General features: G+C 44.1%; 2 protein-coding genes across 13 annotated transcripts in view; both read right to left on the minus strand.

Annotated features, from left to right (window-relative positions):
* Positions 1 to 268: 268 nt before the first annotated feature.
* Positions 269 to 9,754, minus strand: LOC112248088 (sorting nexin-1-like). The gene is made up of 15 exons (XM_042317491.1): positions 9,578 to 9,754; positions 7,033 to 7,192; positions 6,802 to 6,914; positions 6,108 to 6,174; positions 5,420 to 5,463; positions 5,034 to 5,175; positions 4,796 to 4,874; positions 4,498 to 4,573; positions 4,141 to 4,254; positions 3,782 to 3,875; positions 3,464 to 3,669; positions 2,344 to 2,487; positions 2,156 to 2,236; positions 1,975 to 2,046; positions 269 to 1,830 (listed from the first exon to the last, which is right to left on the minus strand). Exons 1-15 carry the CDS (start codon positions 9,692 to 9,694, stop codon positions 1,780 to 1,782), a joined length of 1,560 nt encoding a protein of 519 aa, XP_042173425.1. The 5' UTR covers positions 9,695 to 9,754; the 3' UTR covers positions 269 to 1,779.
* Positions 9,755 to 12,540: 2,786 nt separating this feature from the next.
* neo1a (neogenin 1a) overlaps positions 12,541 to 22,083 on the minus strand; it is a 231,512-nt gene continuing 221,969 nt past the window's right edge. For 5 of the 12 annotated variants that reach the window (XM_042317497.1, XM_042317504.1, XM_042317502.1 and 2 more), the window contains 7 exons: positions 21,612 to 21,750; positions 19,239 to 19,477; positions 18,845 to 18,937; positions 18,236 to 18,409; positions 16,987 to 17,265; positions 15,643 to 15,764; positions 12,541 to 14,881 (listed from right to left, as the gene is read on the minus strand). In XM_042317497.1, the coding sequence (XP_042173431.1) occupies positions 14,732 to 14,881; positions 15,643 to 15,764; positions 16,987 to 17,265; positions 18,236 to 18,409; positions 18,845 to 18,937; positions 19,239 to 19,477; positions 21,612 to 21,750 (1,196 nt within the window). In that variant the 3' untranslated portion in view covers positions 12,541 to 14,731. Of the gene's footprint in view, positions 14,979 to 15,642; positions 15,765 to 16,986; positions 17,266 to 18,235; positions 18,410 to 18,844; positions 18,938 to 19,238; positions 19,478 to 21,611; positions 21,751 to 22,083 lie in introns of all 12 variants that reach the window. The other 7 variants (XM_042317508.1, XM_042317507.1, XM_042317503.1 and 4 more) reach the window with 4 other exon arrangements.

A 22,083-nucleotide genomic window follows, 5' to 3' on the forward strand; every position in this document is an offset into this window, starting at 1 on the left:
AGGGCTCGATACATTTTTTGGGGGGGACCCAAGTTTAAAAAAATGTTTTTAAATAATGGTGATGAATTATTTGAGTATATGACTTCAAATGTTCTAACTCAATGGTTTTAACAATGCAATGATACAAGCTCAGTTATTTAAAATGTATATTATGTGGATAGAATGTTTGAAACCATGCACCAAATAACCTCCATTTGATATTCCCTGTCCTACATTTTTGGATACTGATAACATTTTATGGACAAAAAAAACTGCCTCAAACATTAAACGAAGTTCAGTCAATCATCTTTATTACTCACTTCTATAGAATTTTCAGGAATATCTTATCTAAATGCGAGTGGTTACAAAAATAAAGCACATCTCGAGGAAAAAGAACAGACACTCATATAAATGTTGGGTAAGAAAACTAAAGGAGTCAACACTTGTTATCACTTTGCTTTCATCATCATTACACACTGCTAGTCAGTGCTGGATTTGGGTATAACCCCAACCGGAACTGAATAGCGGCACCTAATTTTCTACTGCTCGAGTTCCTGCACCTTATATAGAATATTTAGTTCAAAAGTATTATGGACTTCCTGCACCTTAACAGTACCAGCACACAAAATGAGTACTGACACCTATTTCAGTCCAAGTCAAGCACTGTTGCTAGTTTATCAAAATTGTGAGGAAACTTGACCAGTGGTTTAAAGTACTGAAGAAAAAAATACTTGGGTATGTGTACATTACTATTTATATTTGACTACTTTTACTCCACCACATTCCTAAAGATATGTACTACTCCCATACATTTACCCCAACACCCAAAATAACTTATTACATTTTGAATGCTGAGGCAGAATAGAATTATGTGCCACAGTCTGTCTGTAAATAAATAAAAAACAAGAAAATCATGCCGTCTGGTTTGCTTAATATAAGGAATTTTATGTATAGCATTGACCTTTACTTTGTACTTTTACTCAAGTAGGACGATTGAGTACTTTTCCCAACACTGAACATGACACATTTCACAATCACATTGAATTCAATGAGGCTACATGTTTGAACACAGATGTAAAAAATATACTGATGGTTAGTTCAGAAAGACTGTTGTTGATCATAATTATTTGAGGTTACAGATGTATATCAACTGATGATCAAACAATGGTGAACACGCACAGACACAGGCAGGCACACTCATCTGATGGGTCACCATAAACAAACACTCCATGCTTCCATTATTTTGTCCCTTCACTGTAGGTCTGCAAATGCACAAATTGAGGACAGTTGGTATTAGTCCATCTATCAGTTTGAATGAGCTCTCTAGTCAAAGTGGTATTTCACACGACACACACAATTTACTACATTCCCCTCTATGCGTTTGTGGATCCAAAAGTTATTTCATGAGCTTTTGTAAACAGTTGTGAACTGCCCTCCACTGTAAACAAACACTACTACTCTAGGGAAGTACCTCAAAACGTGAACACTTTAGGATTGTTAAGTCAAACTCTTCCTATCTGAGTAAGGGTGGCCCAAGAACACGGAGTAAAACATATCCCACTTACACCACTGACATGTTTACTTAGAAAAGCTATACTGTCAAATTCATCTCTGTTGAATCGATACATTGTGCCGATGTAGAGCATACTGAAAAGCTGGAAAATAAATCACTAATGCTAAAATAATATGGATGAGCTGTAGAGTAGTTGTCCCCTCTGTTGCATTGTCTTCTGGGTACATAGTCAGGAGGTAAAGTGTTCAAAAAGGCAGTCGTTCTCTTCCTAACGTCCTCAAGCCTCATCATGCTATCGCTTTTGCTTCAGGCAGGAATGCTTCCCAGAACTTTACGTGCTAGATCCAAGAGGGGGAAAAGTGAAAAGAGAGCACATCAATATCTGGAGTATAAAGACCAATATTTCAAGCAAACAGTTACATGGAAAAACACACATTTGAAGAGATTTAAAAAAAATTAAAAAATAAAAGAGTACAGATTACCCGCTGTTGAGACTGTAGAAGAGACTCTAGATATTTCACTATCTGGCTTTTGAAGTCCTTGGACTTCTGTTTCTGTTAGATGGAGGGGAAGAAAATAACGGTCATGTAGATTTTCTCATGCAAAACTATCCTGAATACGGGAGCACGATGTTGCTCCAATGTAAAAAAAAAAAATCCTTACCTCAAACCTGAGGAATTCCTTGCGGACGGTTACAGAGATCCTGTCAAAATCCCTCTCGTACTGAGTGACTTTACCCTCCCACTGTGAAAGACATGAGGGGAATAAGGAGAGTTTAATGTGGAAATAGAAGTCAAAGCAATACCACCCCTCCCTTTAAGCATGCATTAACACAGTGCTGGCTCCTGTACCTCAGTGATCTCCTCTTTGGCCTGTTGTAGTTTGTCAGGCTTGTTGGCCCACAGAAGCTTTGCCTCAACCTCCCTCTTCTTCTGCAGGGTGCTCTGAGCCTCCTGCCAGCGCTGCCACGTTTTCATGCGCTGCTCAAAACAGCCCTGAGGACAACATAACGAGAATGCCCAAATTAAGCGCACAGCACAAGTTCAGACCAAAATCTGCACCACATCAATTTCACATCGAGGGCACACAGATTCTAGCTGGTAGCTACCCAGTTTAGCAACAAAGCTAGCAACGTTTGCACTAATCTTCCATTGGCATTTTGGATTTACTCATCCAGTTAATGTAGTTGTAGTGTTCTATTTAAAATTCAGGCCATAGAATGAAGTTTCCATACCCTGACGGCCCCTAGTAGGCAGATGTAGAATGAAGTTTCCGTACCCTGACGGCCCCAAGTAGGCGGATGTAGAATGAAGTTTCCGTACCCTGACGGCCCCTAGTAGGCGGATGTAGAATGAAGTTTCCGTACCCTGACGGCCCCTAGTAGGCGGATGTAGAATGAAGTTTCCGTACCCTGACGGCCCCTAGTAGGCGGATGTAGAATGAAGTTTCCGTACCCTGACGGCCCCTAGTAGGCGGATGTAGAATGAAGTTTCCGTACCCTGACGGCCCCTAGTAGGCGGATGTAGAATGAAGTTTCCGTACCCTGACGGCCCCTAGTAGGCGGATGTAGAATGAAGTTTCCGTACCCTGACGGCCCCTAGTAGGCGGATGTAGAATGAAGTTTTTCCGGATGTAGAATGAACCCTGACGGCCCCTAGTAGGCGGATGTAGAATGAAGTTTCCGACGGCCCCTAGTAGGCGGATGTAGAATGAAGACGGCCCCTAGTAGGCGGATGTAGAATGAAGTTTCCGTACCCTGACGGCCCCTAGTAGGCGGATGTAGAATGAAGTTTCCGTACCCTGACGGCCCCTAGTAGGCGGATGTAGAATGAAGTTTCCGTTGACGGCCCCTAGTAGGCGGATGTAGAATGAAGTTTCCGTACCCTGACGGCCCCTAGTAGGCGGATGTAGAATGAAGTTTCCGTACCCTGACGGCCCCTAGTAGGCGGATGTAGAATGAAGTTACCATACCCTGACGGCCCCTAGTAGGCGGATGTAGTCGGCCAGCAGCTCGGCCAAGATGAAGAAGTCGCTGGCCGCCTGCTCCTGGTGTAGCGTCTCCATCTTGTCCTCTACCTCGGCCAGTTGGGAGAGGGCCCGGGACAGAGCTGTGTTGTCCTCCGAGTTGCCCAGCATGGCCATGCTCTTGGCGAACACTGCTGTGTTCCCGCAGAGCTCTGACGAAACAACAGATATAACAGGGTCATAAATTTAAAAAGGTCTGCTTTAAAGCTCCAATCTTATCAAAAGGGTTTTAAAGCAGACATCTCTTTTTTCTGTGAATCTCACCCTTTCTGTGGTTGACCAGGGAGTCCACCACCGCATGGAGTTTCCTCAGCTGCAGCTCCTCGCTCTCCACCTCCTGCAGTTTGTTGTCAAACCACTGGAACACAAAGCAACGTGGGAGGTACGATCAGGCAACCAATCTACATCAATTCAACTAATTTGAATGACAAAGGGGACGTATCGACCCAAAGCTTTACAGAGGCATACGCATCCTGTTTAGCAGACAGTAAAGAAAAATATCATAATTTTACAGAAAAAAAAATAAATGCAAAAGCTCCAACATTAATTTAGATAACTGACTTTACTGCTATGATTTCTTGTTTGGCATTTGAGTAAATCAACCAGAACAGTGATTGTCTTACAGCATCCGAGTCGCTGATCTTGATGGTCATCTTACTGACAGCATCTGATGCTCTGTTGATCATCTTCAGGAAGCCAGCTCCACTCAGTGTGTGTGTACCCACCGCCCTAGGCAGCTGACAGACACACACACGCACGCAGACACACACGCACGCACGCAGACACAAGCAGATGCACGCACACAGACACACACGCATGCAGACACACACGCACGCAGACACAAGCAGACGCACGCAGCAGACACGCGCGCACGCAGACACACGCGCACGCAGACACACGCACGCAGACAGTGAACAAATTAATGCATGATTCCAGTAGTCTGTGACAGTATTGACAGCTAATGACTTTAGAGCACCTACCTCGTCTCTTTCCAGGAACTCTCTGACATCAGGGTCTTGTAACAGGGACGGGTGACACACTACTCTCTGCAGGTACCTAGAAAATCCCACAAATATCAACGGGCTAGACTACAGGGAGGAAACAATGCAATGCCTGCCATAGCAATGAAGATACAGCAATACATTCTTAACAAAAGCAAAGGAATATGACAAATATCAACAGGCTAATATAAAACACAATCTGAACATGATACTTCACCGTGCTGTACATGCAAAGTCTGAGTGCAATAATGGTAAAAGGTGCTTCTTCAGGTTCTACCTCTCCAAAGCCGCTCTCCTCCTCTCCACAAAGTCAGCCGAGGAAGAGTCATCCTTTCCCACCTTCACTTTGGTCATCCCTAGGGAGTCAAGACATGGTGTTACTAGTGTCTTTCTGTATTTCATGTGCCGTGATCAGTACCCTGCACCTGTGAAATCTACCGGGTTTGCATACCATGCCTGCAACCAGGTTTTTGAAACTGTCTGGCAGACATAAACTGACAAATGTAGTTCCTTACCCACAACGCTCTTCTCTGGTGGTGGAGGGATGATACAGCCGTTCAGGGAGTGCTTCACCGACAGCTTCTCATACAGCCCAAGGAAATCACTGAACCTCCTCCACACCGAGAATGTCCTGTTCCTGAACATGGGTAATGTAGTCTAGGGGGTGGAATTAGTGAGGCTTAGTATCAGTTTGCGCAAGACAAAATCACAAGTTCTGATTTCATAGAGGACACTGGCAGAAGTAGGCCTACTCAACACAAGCAGAGTAATTCCTTTAAATTGTTCATGGTCACAGTGCAAAGTATAGAAAAAATGGTTTGGGAGTACTACTGTATACATGACCAAAACAAAAACTAGTTGTTTAAAAAGTCCTGATTTTGCTGCTGCAGAAGTTACATACCCGAGTGGACACCTTGTAGGCCATGTAAGCATTCATGCCATCTCCTAAAAGGGAAAATCAAATTGTCAGGTTACAGAGGTTGAGACATAGTTTAGTTTCAAATATGAAATCCGAGAGACGGGAAAATGACACACAAACTGTAAAAAAAAACTATTAAAAAAAACAGGCATATCCTGGCTACAACCCTCCAGGACCAAGCGTGAACAACATTTAAAAACTAAACTGAGGTAAAGAGGTTTCAAGGATCTGGTCCTGGTCCGTCTTGAGCTCACGGCATCTTGTGTATACATGCTGTTCTGGCTCTTGTCGTAGCTAGCTAGCATGCCTGTCGGCTTCTGTGAGGCTTTGATATTCCATCTTCTGTTGTCTTTGTTGTGTTCTCCCATTCAAATTGACAAAATCAAAACTCTCAATTTGCCATGTGTAGCTAAAGCTATAGTTAGTTCTTGCTATATTGATAGCCAATATTACACTCCTAACCCTCAAAGTTGCTTGGACAAGCAAGAAAACACTCCCTCTCCCAGCGATGCCATCTTGGCTTCCTACTTTAAAAACTCAACTCAATTGAGAGGAAGATGAGATAATTACATCATAGCTTCCATGGATTAAACCACAATACACACTTCCAATGCTTCTAAATGGTTGCCAAACATCAGTTCAAAGATAGTGAGAAAAAAATATTCCTTACCAATTTTCTCTGGATTGGTGACAGCAACCTCCATGTCAAAGCTGTCCTCATCCTTTTCCTCTTCCAACTGAATTGGTGGAAATGAGCTGGTGAACAACAAGACTTCGGGAAATTGCACTTACATTTACTGTTATTATTCTCTCTCTTTTGCTAATGCTGCATATGATGAAAACATTTAGGGTTTTGCTAGTCTCATAAGGTCAGCAGTGTTCCCTATCCCCTGTATCTGTCTTTTGAGGGCTGATAATAATTACGGTATGGCATAATGGCCCTCCAAAGCAACGAGCAGCAGACAACAACATATTACATTAAACTAAACTGTGGTGGAATGTGTTGGGCATGTCCTGTTGTAGCCTACCTGCTCCATAGACCTGGGTTGTGTTGCTGATGTCCTGTTGTAGCCTACCTGCTCCATAGACCTGGGTGGTGATGCTGACGTCCTGTTGTAGCCTACCTGCTCCATAGACCTGGGTTGTGTTGCTGATGTCCTGTTGTAGCCTACCTGCTCCATAGACCTGGGTTGTGTTGCTGATGGCCTGTTGTAGCCTACCTGCTCCATAGACCTGGGTTGTGTTTCTGATGTCCTGTTGTAGCCTACCTGCTCCATAGACCTGGGTTGTGTTTCTGATGTCCTGTTGTAGCCTACCTGCTCCATAGACCTGGGTTGTGTTTCTGATGTCCTGTTGTAGCCTACCTGCTCCATAGACTCAGGTTGTGTTGCTGATAGTGTAAGTGATGGGGTGAATTCAGCTCCAGAGGACTTGGCTGTGGTGCTGGGGTTCTCCATGGACAGCTCCACCGAGACCTCTGAGGGGACGGGGACAGAGGGGGCAACATATAACATAGGCAAGGACGTCACAGGGAGATGAACCAATTCTGCTTTTCAGTCTAGTAGGGGTAATAAAAGGTAAAAATGATAACATACCTGCAAATAGATCATTCTCATTGTCTGAATGGACACCGTTGGACTTAGAGGTTGTGATGGAACTGTTGACAGCGGTGCTAGTTTCTGCTTCACTGAAGAGGTCAGCTGGTTCTTCACCATTGGCTGTGTCAGGCTGAAAGGCCTCTGCAACAGGGTTGCTCTGAAGGGTAATACAAAAACATCAATAAAGAGTACAGCACTTAGAATTGAGGGTATTAAAACAGGTCACTTTTTTTAGTGCCGGCATTTAAACCTTTCACATACAAGGAGAAGCACAAACCACAATATTTGTGTGGGGTGGACTTGGGTTATCAGTGAAAAGGGGCCAGATCAGTTGATTGTGACAAAGGCAATTATATTTAAAAAAAAATGTAACTTCATATTAATCTCCAGCACCAGCTCGACATCAACATATGAAAATGGTGCATTTGTGTTTTGAAGTAAAAGAGATAGGAAGATGTGTTTTTTGACTCAAAAACATATAAACTCACCATGTTCACATGTTGATGTTGGAGATGATGAATTTAGTGTTGGAAAATAGTGAATTGTCCCTTTAGTTATGTATTACATTGCTGTATTACAATGATGCAAAAGAATACATGGGCCTACATAGCCACATGTCCATTACTATCAAACTCATTTTCGTCCAAAATGAAGGTGGGGGTAACTGGTCAAGTGTAGACTGATGTCCACTATGGGATTTGAAGACAATTTATCATCTTTTCCTTTATTTGGGTGGAAACAAGTGTATGTCCAACTGAAGTTAGATATATAGATATTAGTAGAACTAGCTAGCCAACGTGCAGTGAAGTTGTAAAAATAGAACCGATTTAACAAGCTAGTTAGTTACATTATCAGCTGCCCCAGTCCTGGACAAGAGGTCAACCATTGCCCAGATGGGCTAAAATCAAAACAGAATTAGCCACCTTGGCTAGCTACATCTGTGTGAAGCTAGCCACACTAAGGATTATCAACAATTGTGGCATTTGCGGTTCAAAATAAAAGTGCCCCATTAAGAGAGATTCAAACGAATACAAATAGTGGAATAATGCCATATTTGGACTAGTTAATGGTCGGATGTTATACAGATTCAAGACAATAATTAGTTAATTTGACCCAAAGCAATACAAATCAGTTGAAATCACACTGTGGATGTATTAGACTTTAGAATGACCTTTGTGGCATACTTATATGCACTGTACAGCCTAACCTAATGATGTTGCACCCATGAAATAGGGTATCAGCCTATTGAGTGACACTCACAGAACACAACTGTGTAGCGTTTACACACATATTAGCGTTCTGTGAATGTCACTGAGTAGGCTGATACGCCATTTCATGGGTGCAACATCCATAGGTTAGCCTGTACATAGTCTCTACGAATCCCAGCGTGGCAGACTCTTCTCTCATGTCTAACATGTAGGCTCACTTTTTGTGAACAGTCATAAGACAAGGCAGAACGTTGAATAATTTAAACATACTTTACCTGATTTTCTCCTTATATGGGCGGTCATCCGAGACAGACTATCCACAGAGTAGTGTTATTAACCCGACTTTCAGTACGCTGGTCTGTATATCGGTTTGTATTTCTGTTTTTTATTTCCAATACTGACGCAATTCGCATATGACTTGGACAATATATCAACAATGGCCGAGTTTAACCGAAGCATAGACAGGACCATGTTCGATTACATTCGGCTATTGTTTACATATTGTACATCACGTGAAACGCTAAGGAGATGGAAATACAAGTGAGAGGATTTACAGGTGCTGGAAAAAAGTTGTGGAGATCAAATGTCCACAGTAAATAATTGTTTACTTGACTTTTTGCTGCGCCGGTAGGTTCTGCACGGACAACCGGTAAAGTAACCTCATATAATTTTATTCAACATTTTAGCTTGCATAGATTTGCATTTTTTTTTTACAGCGATTTATTTCAGACGGATTATCCATGGAATAACCATGGTAACAGTGATGTTTAGGCAAGGCTGTAGAATGAAATATAAGTATCCCCACAATGCAATTCTAGTCTAATACATCCACAGTGCGATGTCAACTGATTTTACTTTTTGTGTCAAAACTAATTATTGTCTTTTGTTGAATGTATAAGAACATAACTACATTGTTTAGCTAGTCCAAATTTAGCACGTTTCCACTATTTGTATCACTTTTATTTTGAAAGCGAACCGAAAATTCCACTAATATGGTTAATCCTTTTTGTGACTAGCTTCACACAGGTAGATATCTAGGCTGGAGTGCAGCGATTAATAAATTAGTAATTGTTTGAGTGACTGCAGCTTGCAGACTGCAATAAAAAAAACAAAAGGAGTTAACGTAGTAAGCTATCTAATGGATTGTACCAGAATGGAGACTTGAAGAGTTGTGCTTGACAGGTAGCTAGCTAATGTTAGCCTAGCTAGCTGGCTAAACTCCGTTCTGTAGTGTACAGGGCTACTAGCTTGGCTAGCAAGCTAATATTAGCATGCTATGGAATGGTGTACAGATCCGGCTGTAGCTGGTATCATCTGATATGTCTAGTTCTTACATTGCCAACGAATATATCCTCCCCTTCGTCACTGTCTTCACCTGCCATTTCGGAAAGTGGGTCTTGGTTCTCTGCTCCAGGGAGAGGAGGGGGATTCCGCCGTGAGCTAGCCGCCATGTCTGTGATGATACGTCTCTAAACGGAAGTTGACAAGTGCAAAGTACTGTCTGGAGCGACACCTGCTGGTGATTAAACGGCAACGCGTTTAGGAACGTCACAGACCTCTATTCTTTCTACTGTACTGTGTGACCAACTGGAAATGGTGCTGGAAATAGCAATATAATGAAGCACCTTGTATAAAATATCTAGCCAATATAATGTATTTCAACCGCCATTCTGTATTATATGTGATGTTTTTTTAATTACCATGTGGCGCCAGGTGTTAGGTTGGGCATGGGTTAAAGTGGCTTGGTCAGAGTTTAAAAAAATACCTCTACCTTCTCCTTGAATTAATCACTAATTTGGACAGATGAAAGCGAGGGTCCTTTTATACCCTTCACTAATCCAGTCATGTGTTATCAGTCACAACTTATAGGAAGGACTCAAAGAAGCATGTATTTAAAAAGTATTCTGACAGAGACATAAGGAAATTAGGCTGTGAAAGAGATCCTCTATAGGTATTTGTTAGGAGAGAAACTCCCTCTATCCCCTAGAGTCCTGACAAATTAACAGTTTGATAGCCATATAAAAACAAAGGAACAATAGCTCCAAAATTAATAGCTTCAAAATAATTTATTTTTGATAGTCTAATTTACTGAACAATGATTCTTATTGATGACAGAAGTGTGTCCTTTGAAAACAGATAAAAGTTCAAATGTAGGCCTACAGTCTAAGAGAAAACAGATTTAAAAGTTTTTTTAAATTTTTATTATTTTTTAAAAATCAGACTGAGTGAGCCTAACCAGACTCCCTTTGTGTTTGTATGGTTTTTAATAAGAGGAAATCCATTCTCTTCCTTCCATGTGTATCTTCATATGCCCATCAGTGTACTGTTGTCTATCGCATTTGACACATATATGACAGCAATATATTTTCTCCTCTTTTGTCGATCTTGATATTTTTATCAAGGTTCTTGTTTTGGAAGAGTTTGCCACAGTCATGGCAACAAAGTAGTTTCTCTTCAGTGAATTGACTGATGGCATTTTAGTGGTTGATATGAACCATTTTCGACACATAAAGCACAAAAAGCTTTTTCTTCATATGCGCTTTTAAGACTTGAATTTCTTGTGTAGCATGAACCACATTCATTGCAGCAAAACGGTTTCCCCCCTGTTTGAAATGTCGTATGCTTGACCAAATGTCCGCTCTGACTACAAGGTCAAGGCCGTACTGACCCGTGGAGAATGGACACCACATTAAAACTGATGCATTTTGGTCCGTGTGGAGTGTGTGACGTGAAACGCCTGCTCTTTTCTAATTCGCTAAACGGATGGTTACGTATCCTTCGGCCCGTCCAAAGTTCAACTCAGATATTTTTGTATGTGAAAAATGGATTGAAATTGTATGGTTAGGGACGCGTCATCTCCGCTGACCGTCAACGTACGACTTCCATTGAGAAACCGGAAAGAACTCAAAGGGCCAGTCTGGCCTCGCCCTCAATGAGTTGCCACTTTATTCGCATTGATGTGATTTGTCACCTGTGTGTGTCTACATGTTTGACCTCGTGACTGAAGGATTTGCCACATCGTTTACACCGATATATTTTTTACCTGTGTGAATTCTGTGATGAATTTTCAAATGACTGGCTTTAGAAAAGCTTTTGCTGCACTCTGGACATCTCTATGATTTCTTCCCTGTGTGAGTCCTCATGACCGACCAGGTTTGTCTTGCCGATTAAGGATTTCTCAGGTTCTAAGCATTTATATGTGGCCAACCCCATTAATAGATGTAATAATTGATAGGTAAACTATTGTTATGCTAGCCAAGTAATGTTGGGGGTTAATATAGAATTGCCTGGTGAAGTTAAGATCAATAGATCAAATTTGACTGTCCTTGATTTTCAGATGAGTTTCAAAGGAAGAAAACAATTTAATTTTCATTCATTTGCATAGAATGTGCTTTAAAAAGTCACCATGAGTGATGTCATTCAACAACACCCCCAAGTATAGATGCAAGAGCTTTGTCCTAGCTCTCTCTATCTTCAGTCCCGACAGTCATCCTCCTTCACTCTCCTACCCATTAACACTTGTCACTGAGCTTCACAGAGATCTGGATTTACTGCCGAGAGTCACTGGTTCGTTCTGATACTGTTCTTCAGACCCATAAATGTGCACATCTTTTTACCTGCATGCAGCTCACGTATTCCACTGGCTTGGTTCATTTAAAATGTGAAATCGATTAACCTCCTTTGGCTGGCTTGACAAGTTTGTCATTTCTTTATTTAGTTCATTTTTTTTTAAAGAAGGGAAGTTTGGCTTGACAATGGCTGCAAAGACATTGCTAAGCGTATTTTCAGATCTAGGACCAGGCTAAGTGAACACGTCTAGCGTCTCTTTGATCTAAGTGGCAATGTCTCCTCAGGTTCCCTTCCTCCACTGACAATCACACTCCAGCTTATATATAGTTGACTCTCAGTATATGAAAGTGTTGCCTGTGCCAACAGGTCAATGACTGGTTACTGGTATTAAGCAGAGCTACAGTAAGTATTATAGAGAATAAGTAAGGCAAGGTGATCCTTGAGCATTTCCTATTTTTCTGTACGTAAATCCTAGACGTTATAACGCCCATCCATCCACCCTCCTTTTGTTTTTACCTTAAGTAACCACCTGTCTTGTGTTTCCATACAAACGTAACATATACTTATTTGCGTGTCCCGGATTTCAATTTACGATGTTACATCTAGTCTATGAAGGCAGGCAGTAAGTCACCCATTAAAAAGTCTCATGGAGAAATAGATTGACGCACACGCACGGCAAACCCACACGACCAATAAAATACAACATGCATGACAAAACAGACAAGTAGAAGCTTCAACTTTGTTAGTATTCATAATAGTTGGATACACAATGTATAAGAGCACCAATAAAAATAAAAAAACTTTTTTCTCAAACATTTTTTTTTTTAAGCCACAGAATATCCTACAGAAAGCAAAGAGATCTCTGTACAGAAACAAGCAACAGAATACCTCAGCAGCACAGTAAAACCTGCCGCTCAATTTCATATCTCAAAAACAAATGACCATTAAAACAAGACCAGCTGCCTGCTGCTAACCTAGGACACTACTTTACAGAAACATCGCTTTTATATTTAAAACACAAGATATGGAAGTTTTTTTTTTTTTTCAAAAATTGTGAAAAAGTGCAATACAGGCTTGACTGTCTACAACTTAATAGGTTATTCCCAACGGGTTAGCGTCCTGTCTTTTTCCTACGGTCCACTTTCTTTTTTTTATACATGTTCCTTTTGTATCCATCAGTAAAATCTCTTACAGTTATATTGACATTCATGATGATGTACATTATGAGAAACAATGGTATTCACAAAAGTAGAGCATGTAACTAGGATTGCAATTACATTTCTTTGGGTAAGAGGGCAGATGAAAAACTAGCTTCTTACATTATCATATTTAATTTTTTTACATTGGAATTGTGTACAGAACAAGTTCATTTTTTTCTTCATACAAAACAAACTACATGTAAAAAAAAATCTGAATCTGGGAGTCCCATTCAATAGGCCAACATCGTTGCAAGTAGCATTTAAAAAGAGCGATGAAGCAGTGTTTCTTTAAGAGACCTCAGATAACAGTAAACACTTATCCTTGATTGAAAAACCTGGTTTTCACATGACAGAGAGAGATAAAGAGCAAAAAACAGACCTCTTCAACCAAATATTGGCTCTTGGAAACAAGACATCCATTTCATAGCACTTTCATATGATATATTGCCATTCCATTGAAACGACTGACTGGGTAGGATGTGTGATTGCGAGGTGAGGCACTCCGAGTCCAGCAGCCTCTGGAGGGTTCATGTCCCACAGATGGTTCTGAAAGGTCACCAGCTAACAAGCCCTACTACTTGGCACTCCAAGGCCAGGCTGGCCTGAGAGTGGTGATGCTGCGTGTCAGAGGGATCACAGTGTAACTGGAAAACGTCCACAGAGGGCACAGTCATCTCCAATGTAAACGTACGGACACGTTTCGTAAGGCTTTTTGAAACAGAGCTCCCACAAACAAAAAAAGACTGAACATTTCAATGTATAAAGGGGCAACACAATGCCAGAGAACGCAATAAACCATTCAAATGTAATGTACTAACACGCAAGGCATCTCCCCACAAGATATGAAAAGTGAGTGTTTGAGGGTCTATTTTGTCACTCTCCTCCCAAATAAAATGAAATGATTGGCTAGGCTGGGGGGGGAATAGAATGAGGCCGTTTAAAAAACCATATGTACATATCTATACGGATATGTAAAAAACATACATGGCATATTAGAGAATAATAAGAGACTTGGCACAATATATAACACAGAGTAGGGAAAACAGACGTCATTGGATCAAAATGATAGCTATAAAATTACCGCTTTTATGGAAATGGAGGGGACTGTTGTCCAACGTTCACTTCACTGAAACAGGGCAATAGATATACAAAAACGCACAAATAAGTGACACTAATTAAACAAACACTGTGTTTAGATTGTGTTTCGTGAGCACCAACATGAAATACCGTCATATTTGACTCTTCCTCTTGACTTGGAATCACAATATGATGTCTGTCGGAGTGGTCTCCCCGGCAACCATAGGAGCGGTCTCCCCGGCAACCATAGGAGCGGTCTCCCCGGCAATCAAAGTATGAGAGCAACCTTCTGATGCATTTCAGTTTTTGTGCTGAGAAAATTCACAATCTTCTGGTTGAAAGCGACCAATGTTAGATATCGTCTCTGAGAATGTTTCTTCATAAAAAGGTGAACTGTCGCTTTTTAAAATGGCCATCTCCTTCCTGAGACTGAGCAAGGTAAGCCAAAAGTTGAAAAGTTTCAGTTGAGATTTTTTGTTTGTCTTGAGTGGGGTGTGTAAGATCCATTTACGGTATCCATTTTGTACCGGGGCATCGGGCTCCCAGTTTGCTGAGGGCTGGCAGTGTGTGTGTTCCTGCCTGTGTGTGTGTGTGTGTCTGCTTGTATGTGTGTGAGCAGCGTAATGAGTGGGCGTGTGGTTCTCAGGCTGTGGTTATAGCGTTCAGGTCCTTCATCAGGTCCTCTAGGTGGGCCATCTCCTCTGTCAATTCATCAGGCTCGTAGCTCTGAGGGAAAGGAACAGGGTTACTGCGGGGAGCAAGGGAGGAACAGGAGGGGAGGGAGGCAAGGACCTGGGGAAGGGAGAGGAGAGGGTCAGTTTGTTTTTGGAGGGGGTGGGAGTAATGAGGTTTACAAAATAAAGGGTGGGTGGGGAATTGGTCAATGGGACTGCAGCATGAAGCCAAGTCCAAGACAAACAAAGCAGCATCAACAGCCAACCAATATGTTAAGGCATTGAAAGGGGGCAAGACATCAATGTATGTGCAAAACCATTCCAATGAGTTAAGGGGAATTATCATGGGCAAAACCATTCCAATGAGTTAAGGGGAATTATCATGGGCAAAACCATTCCAATGAGTTAAGGGGAATTATCATGGGCAAAACCATTCCAATGAGTTAAGGGGAATTATCATGGGCAAAACCATTCCAATGGGTTTAGAGGAAGTATTAGAAATTGAATGCAATAATATCAATGATCACAAGCAGCCAACGATAACACCATAAAACAGTGAGGGAGGCAACAAGTTGCAAAGAATAAAGAGAGAAAAGAAACAGAAATGTGATTAAAATCCATGTCAATGTCATTTAGGATTGTGTCCAAAAAGAAACATGACATGCTCTTGGAATATATTCACTAGTTCAATGGGTGTGATTGATCTATGACCAGGTTTTTACCCCAACATGACATAGTAATTCATGTGTACTTCCTGTATTTAAAGTGTGTGCAAACTACAATAACAACCAACATTACATGATATGCCAGCTGATTTAACAGTCATAATCAGCATGTTGTAGCCTTTCTACACTAAGACCTGGGGGGAGCAGTACTCACACTGTCTACATCCTCCAGCATCTTGCTGGTCTCGGGCACGTCTGGCACCGTGACTGACATGGGGGGGCGCACCCTGCCCAGGGTGCCGATGGAGGCTGTCTTTACTGAGTGGAGCTGGGGCCCTGAGATACAGACAGAGAGAGAGACCGAGATACAGACAGAAAGAGAGACAGACACAGGCAGGACAGACACAGTTCCAAAGGGATTGATAGTTAGAGGGAATCACAAGTCATCTTCATTAAATGTGTTTCCTTTCCTTTCTCAAGAAGCTCTACCAACAGTGTAGGTTCATCTGCAGTTTGGGAGTGCAAAACATGTACAGAAAACTGCCCAAATAAAGGAAACACTTGAGTAAATGAGGGATACAAAGTATATTGTAAGCAGGTTCTGAGTTAATTAAGCAATTAACATCATCATTCTTAGGGTGTCTACAGTTGCCCGTTATTTTGGCTACCATGGATGGAAGAAGAGATCTCAGTGACTTTGAAACAGGTGTATCAAAGGAGCATAGGGTGAGGGTGTGTGTGTGTGTGTGTGTGTGTGTGTGAGTCACTGGATCTCAACCCAATCCAACACTTATGGGAGATTCTGGAGCGGCACCTGACAGCATTTTCCACCATCAACAAAACACCAAACTATTGCATTTCTAGTGGAAGAACGGTGTCACGCCTCCCGGGTGGCGCTGTGATCTAAGGCACTGCATCGCAGAGCTAGCTGTGTCACCAGAGATTCTGGGTTCGAGCCCAGGCTCTGTCACAGCCGGCCGCGACCGGGAGGTCCATGGGGCAACACACAATTGGCTGTATGGGAGGGAGGGTTTGGCCGGCAGGGATGTCCTTGTCTCATCGCGCACTAGCGAGTCCTGTGGCGGGCCGGGCACAGTGCACGCTGACCAGGTTGCCAGGTGTACGGTGTTTCCTCTGACACATTGGTGCAGCTGGCTTCCGGGTTGGATGTGCGTTGTGTCAAGAAGCAGTGTGGCTTGGTAGGGTTGTGTTTCGGAGGACGCATGGCTCTCGACCTTCGCCTCTCCCGAGCCCGTACGGGTGTTGTAGCGATGAGACAAGACTAACTACTACTAATTGGATACCACGGAAATGGGCAGAAAAAAGGGGTAAAAAAAAGACCGGTGTCACATCTCTCCAATAGAGTTCCAGACACTGGTAGAATCTATGCCATGGCTCCTTGAAGCTGTTCTGGTGGCTCTTGGTGGCCCAACACCCTATTAAGACACTGTTGGTGTTTCCTTTATTTTGGCAGTTCCCTGTATGTGTACATACGCCTGTCCTAATGCATGGTGTGCATATGTGTGTACATGTATGCATGCGTGTATGTGCTCCTCACCAGTCTGAGTAAGCAACGGCATGCTGGGCAGGGCGGGCGACTCGAAGATGGCGGCGGGGTTGGCGGGCACGGCAAAGCTCTTGAGGGGGTGAGTGGGGCGCACGTGGGCGGTGGGGGGCTGGCCGGCGCTGCAGTAGCTGCCGCTGGCGCTGGGCTCATCGTCGGTGGCCGCGGAGTCTTGGTAGCTGCCCTCGGGTTCCGGGTGCTGGTGCTCGGCTTGGCAGGGGGGCTGGGCCTGGGGTGGGAGGGGCTCTGTGCTGGGGGTGTTCCTCACCGACTCTGCAGTCACAAAAGGAGTGTGGGGGAGACAGGTCAGTGGATGGTGTGTTTGAGACAGTATGTGTATAGCCTGGGTTCTAGAGTGGTTGTGTCCATAAATAACAGGCGTTAGTATCAACGTCAGGATGAAGCCTGATGAGTTTGGTGGAAAATATGGAATAAATGTGTTAAGGTTGTTTGGTTCTGCAACACTCAAAGGTGTCATGATTGGTTTAATGTATTATAAATGACTATTATTATTTATTCGTTTGACCTTTATTTAGCTAGGCAAGTCACACACTAATGAGTATTGGCGAGTGAATAGTGGACAAGGCCACAAGAACAATGAAATGAGACCGCTCCACAGATAAGAGGATGTGACAGCCCCACAGTGGACCCACAGATAAAAGGATGTGACAGCCCCACAGTGGACCCACAGATAAAAGGATGTGACAGCCCCACAGTGGACCCACAGATAAGAGGATGTGACAGCCCCACAGTGGACCCACAGATAAGAGGAGGTGACAGCCCCACAGTGGACCCCACAGCCCCACAGTGGACCCACAGAGGAGTGTGACAGCCCCACAGTGGACCCACAGATAAGAGAGGTGACAGCCCCACAGTGGACCCACAGATGTGACAGCCCCACAGTGGACCCACAGATAAAAGGATGTGACAGCCCCACAGTGGACCCACAGATAAAAGGATGTGACAGCCCCACAGTGGACCCACAGATAAGAGGAGGTGACAGCCCCACAGTGGACCCACAGATAAGAGGAGGTGACAGCCCCACAGTGGACCCACAGATAAGAGGATGTGACAGCCCCACAGTGGACCCACAGATAAGAGGATGGACATGAAGATGAAAGATAATGCTCCTGTGTTCTTCCTCAAAATCAGGCTAGAAAGACAGACAGAACGACCAGGTGGGCCCTTGGCACTGCCGGCTTGTAATCCCTCCTCCATCCTGCGGGCGGCAGCGGTCTCTCACCTGTGGAGCCCACCATGTCTAGATAGGAGATGGGGGTGGCACAGGCGTGCGGGCGCAGGTGGGCACTGCCCTGGTGGTGATGGAGGTAGCTGCGTGTCGGGGATGCCAGGCTGCCCGTGTGATAATGGTGGTGATGGTTATCAAGGGAATGGATGGGGTGAGCGCTAATCACAGCTGTGAATGGACACACACACAGAGACAACATTTAACCAGCCGCGCTGACGAAGGGGTGGGGAAGCAGTGCTGTTCAAATACACACACACAGGCCAGGTTCATAGTGACACCATAAAGCAGTAGTATTTAACCATACACACGTATACAATATCTCCACAGAGTGCGTCTGATGGACATTTGAATTGGCAGCATAATTTGGTAGTGAATGAATGTGTTAAACTGAAATGAGATGAAGGCTAAAATATAGAAACAGATCCTATAGAACCACGTGTTGACTGTAGTGCGCTCAGTCTATTGACTGTAGTGCATTATCACGGGAGGGAGAAACCGGCATATTTTCCTTTCAGCTGAACAGTACGATAGTCTGAGTGGTAAATAATCTATTGACCTCAGTCTATTGACCAATGAGAGCACAGATCCCAAACACACACTTACGCTGGGGGGGCTGCGTATCGAAGGGCATCATCATTTTAGGCCGCATCCCCCGGCGCCCTGCCAGCGCAGATATGCTGTCTTCTGATTCGTGGCCTGCAAGTCAGAGTTTTTCCTTGATCACTATTGGTAGTGACTCTGAATGAAGAACGTCTGAAAATGTAACTGTTCTTGGATTGAGAGGAACAATTGAAGGATTTGGTAATCTGGCTCCTGAGAGAAATCTGTGACTCAGTCGTGAGGCTGTGTTTGGTTAGTGGTGATTCTTCCCTCTAAACACAATGTATGAAATGTTAAATGTATGAAAAGCAGGAAATGTTTAGCATGACAACGACAAAGACATTGCCTCTTCAAAACACAGACAAAGGAATCCCCAAACTGATTACATCAATCTGACCTCGGTAGGAGTTCCGTCTCTGCAGCAGGCTGTTGTCCAGGCTGGGGTCCACGGGGTTGATGTCCTGCGAGGTGCGGGGGATGGGGGTGTCAGTCATCACCGGGTTGGGCTCGGGGGACTTGTCAATGGGCTTGAGCTCCAGCCGCTCGTGGTGGATCCATAGGTCTGGAGGCTTCAGGTCCTTGGAGTTGCCCTTGTACTTGTGGGAGCTGTTGGACGACTTGGAGGCCGCCCGCTTCCTATGGGTTAGAGAAGAGGAAAGGGGGGGTTTGAGATGTCAGTTGAAAAGGGGGAGGTGGATCCCCGTTAACTGTTGCAAAAGCAGCAGCTACTCTTCCTGGGGTCCACACAAAACATGATACAGAATGACATAATACAGAACACTAATAGACAAGAACAGATCAAGGACAGAACTACATATATATTTTTTTTAAAGGCAGACGTAGCCTACATATCAATGTATAGACACAAGCTAACAAGGTCTAATAGGGGAGCGTTATTTTGCCGATGAGGTGTTGATTTACCTGTTTTTCGAAACCAGGTTTGCTGTTTATTTGAGCAATCTGAGATGGAAGGAAGTTCCATGCAATAAGGGCTCTATATAATACTGTACGCTTTCTTGAATTTGTTCTGGATTTGGGGACTGTGAAAAGACCCCTGGTGGCATGTCTGGTGGGATAAGTGTGTGTAAGTTGACTATGCAAACAATTTGGGATTTCCAACATATTAATGTTTCTTATAAAGACTATTAGCCAAGAGACTGGCAGCATAGTATTTATATCAGCCCTCTGATTACAATGAAGATCAAAACGTGCCGCTCTGTTCTGGGCCAGCTGCAGCTTAACTAGCTCTTTCCTTGCAGCACTGGACCACACGACTGGACAATAATCAAGATTAGACAAAACTAGAGCCTGCAGGACTTGCTTTTTGGAGTGTGGTGTCAAAAAAGCAGAGCATCTCTTTATTATGGCTAGACATGTCCCATCTTTACAACCATTGAATCTATATGTTTTGACCATGACAATTTACAGTCTAAGGTAACACCAAGTAATTTAGTCTCCTCAACTTGTTCAACAGCCGCACCATTAAATTACTAGATTCAGCTGAGGTCTAGAACTTATGGAATGATTTGTACCAAATACAATGCTCTTAGTTTTAGAGATGTTCAGGACCAGTTTATTACTGGCCACCAGCAATAAAGGGGGGTGACGTCAGTTGAAGGGGGTGTCGGTTGAAGGGGGAGGGGCGATGTTGGTTGGGGGTGATGTCGGTTGAAGGGGTGATGTCGGTTGAAGGGGGAGGGGCGATGTCGGTTGAAGGGGGGGGCGATGTCGGTTGAAGGGGCGATGTCGGTTGAAGGGGCGATGTCGGTTGAAGGGGCGATGTCGGTTGAAGGGGCGATGTCGGTTGAAGGGGCGATGTCGGTTGAAAAGGGGCGATGTCGGTTGAAGGGGGAGGGGAGGGGCGATGTCGGTTGAAGGGGGAGGGGCGATGTCGGTTGAAGGGGGAGGGGCGATGTCGGTTGAGGGGCGATGGGGGGAGGGGTTGAATGTCGGTTGAGGGGGGGGGAGGGGCGATGTCGGTTGAAGGGGCGATGTCGGTTGAAGGGGGGGGAGGGGCGATGTCGGTTGAAGGGGGATGTCGGTTGAAGGGGGGATGGTTGAAGGGGGAGGGGGTCGGTTGATGTCGGTTGAAGGGGAGGGGTGATGTCGGTTGAAGATGGGTTGAATGTGTCGGTTGAAGGGGGGGTTGGTGATGTCGGTTGAAGGGGGGGGGCGATGTCGGTTGAAGGGGGTTGAAAGGGGCGATGTCGGTTGAAGGGGTTCGGTTGAAAGGGGCGATGTCGGTTGAAGGGGTCGGTTGAAGGGGAGGGGCGATGGGTTGAAGGGGGAGGGGTGATGTCGGTTGAGGGGGAGGGGTGATGTCGGTTGGGGGGTGATGTCGGTTGGGGGGAGGGGTGATGTTGAAGGGGGTTGAAGGGGGAGGGGTGATGTCGGTTGAAGGGGAGGGGTGATGTCGGTTGAAGGGGGAGGGTGATGTCGGTTGAAGGGGGAGGGGTGATGTCGGTTGAAGGGGGAGGGGTGATGTCGGTTGAAGGGGGAGGGGTGATGTCGGTTGAAGGGGGAGGGGTGATGGGTTGTGAGGGGTGATGTCGGTTGAAGGGGGGAGGGGTGATGTCGGTTGAAGGGGGGAATCAAATTAAGTGGTAGGGAAAGTGAAAGATGACAGAAGGAAAGGTAGGTGGAAAAAGGAAAGCAGACATTTCTGCTCCTCTCAGGTATTCTGTGTGTGTGTTATATCCTTGTGTTGTTGGTCTGGTATTGGCTGGGACATTAGTGACCTAAGAGACATTGCTACAGCGCACCAGCTCACTTTTTCTGGTGGGAGGTGGTGCGTCGTGTGCAGAGGAAGGCCCCCACAACCACCACAATGATGGTGAACGCTCCCACAGAGATGATGACGACGATGACCAGGATGTGGTTGTCCCCACTTCCTGTAATTCCTGGTTTTCCTGGAACAAAATGGACCAGAGAGGTGAGAAAGAAAATCCAATTTATCCACATAATAATTAATGTCCTCATTGGAGATCAAATAGCGTATTTAACAATTAATTTGTTTGTGTGTTCATTCATTAATTTCCCATTACACTTCTTTTAGAATGATGACTAATATTTCAGACCAATAGGAGACTTGTATAAGGGGTTTGGGTTAGATTACATTTCATGAATTACTTCTGTCCCACTTTATGTGGATAGTCCCATATAGATGCTCCATGGATGGTCACACTATCAACAAACTATCTGTTGATAAGCAACTGCTTGCTAAGGTTAGGTTTAGAATGAGG

Source organism: Oncorhynchus tshawytscha, unplaced genomic scaffold (genome assembly GCF_018296145.1).
Source record: "Oncorhynchus tshawytscha isolate Ot180627B unplaced genomic scaffold, Otsh_v2.0 Un_contig_4271_pilon_pilon, whole genome shotgun sequence".
Taxonomy (NCBI): domain Eukaryota; kingdom Metazoa; phylum Chordata; class Actinopteri; order Salmoniformes; family Salmonidae; genus Oncorhynchus; species Oncorhynchus tshawytscha.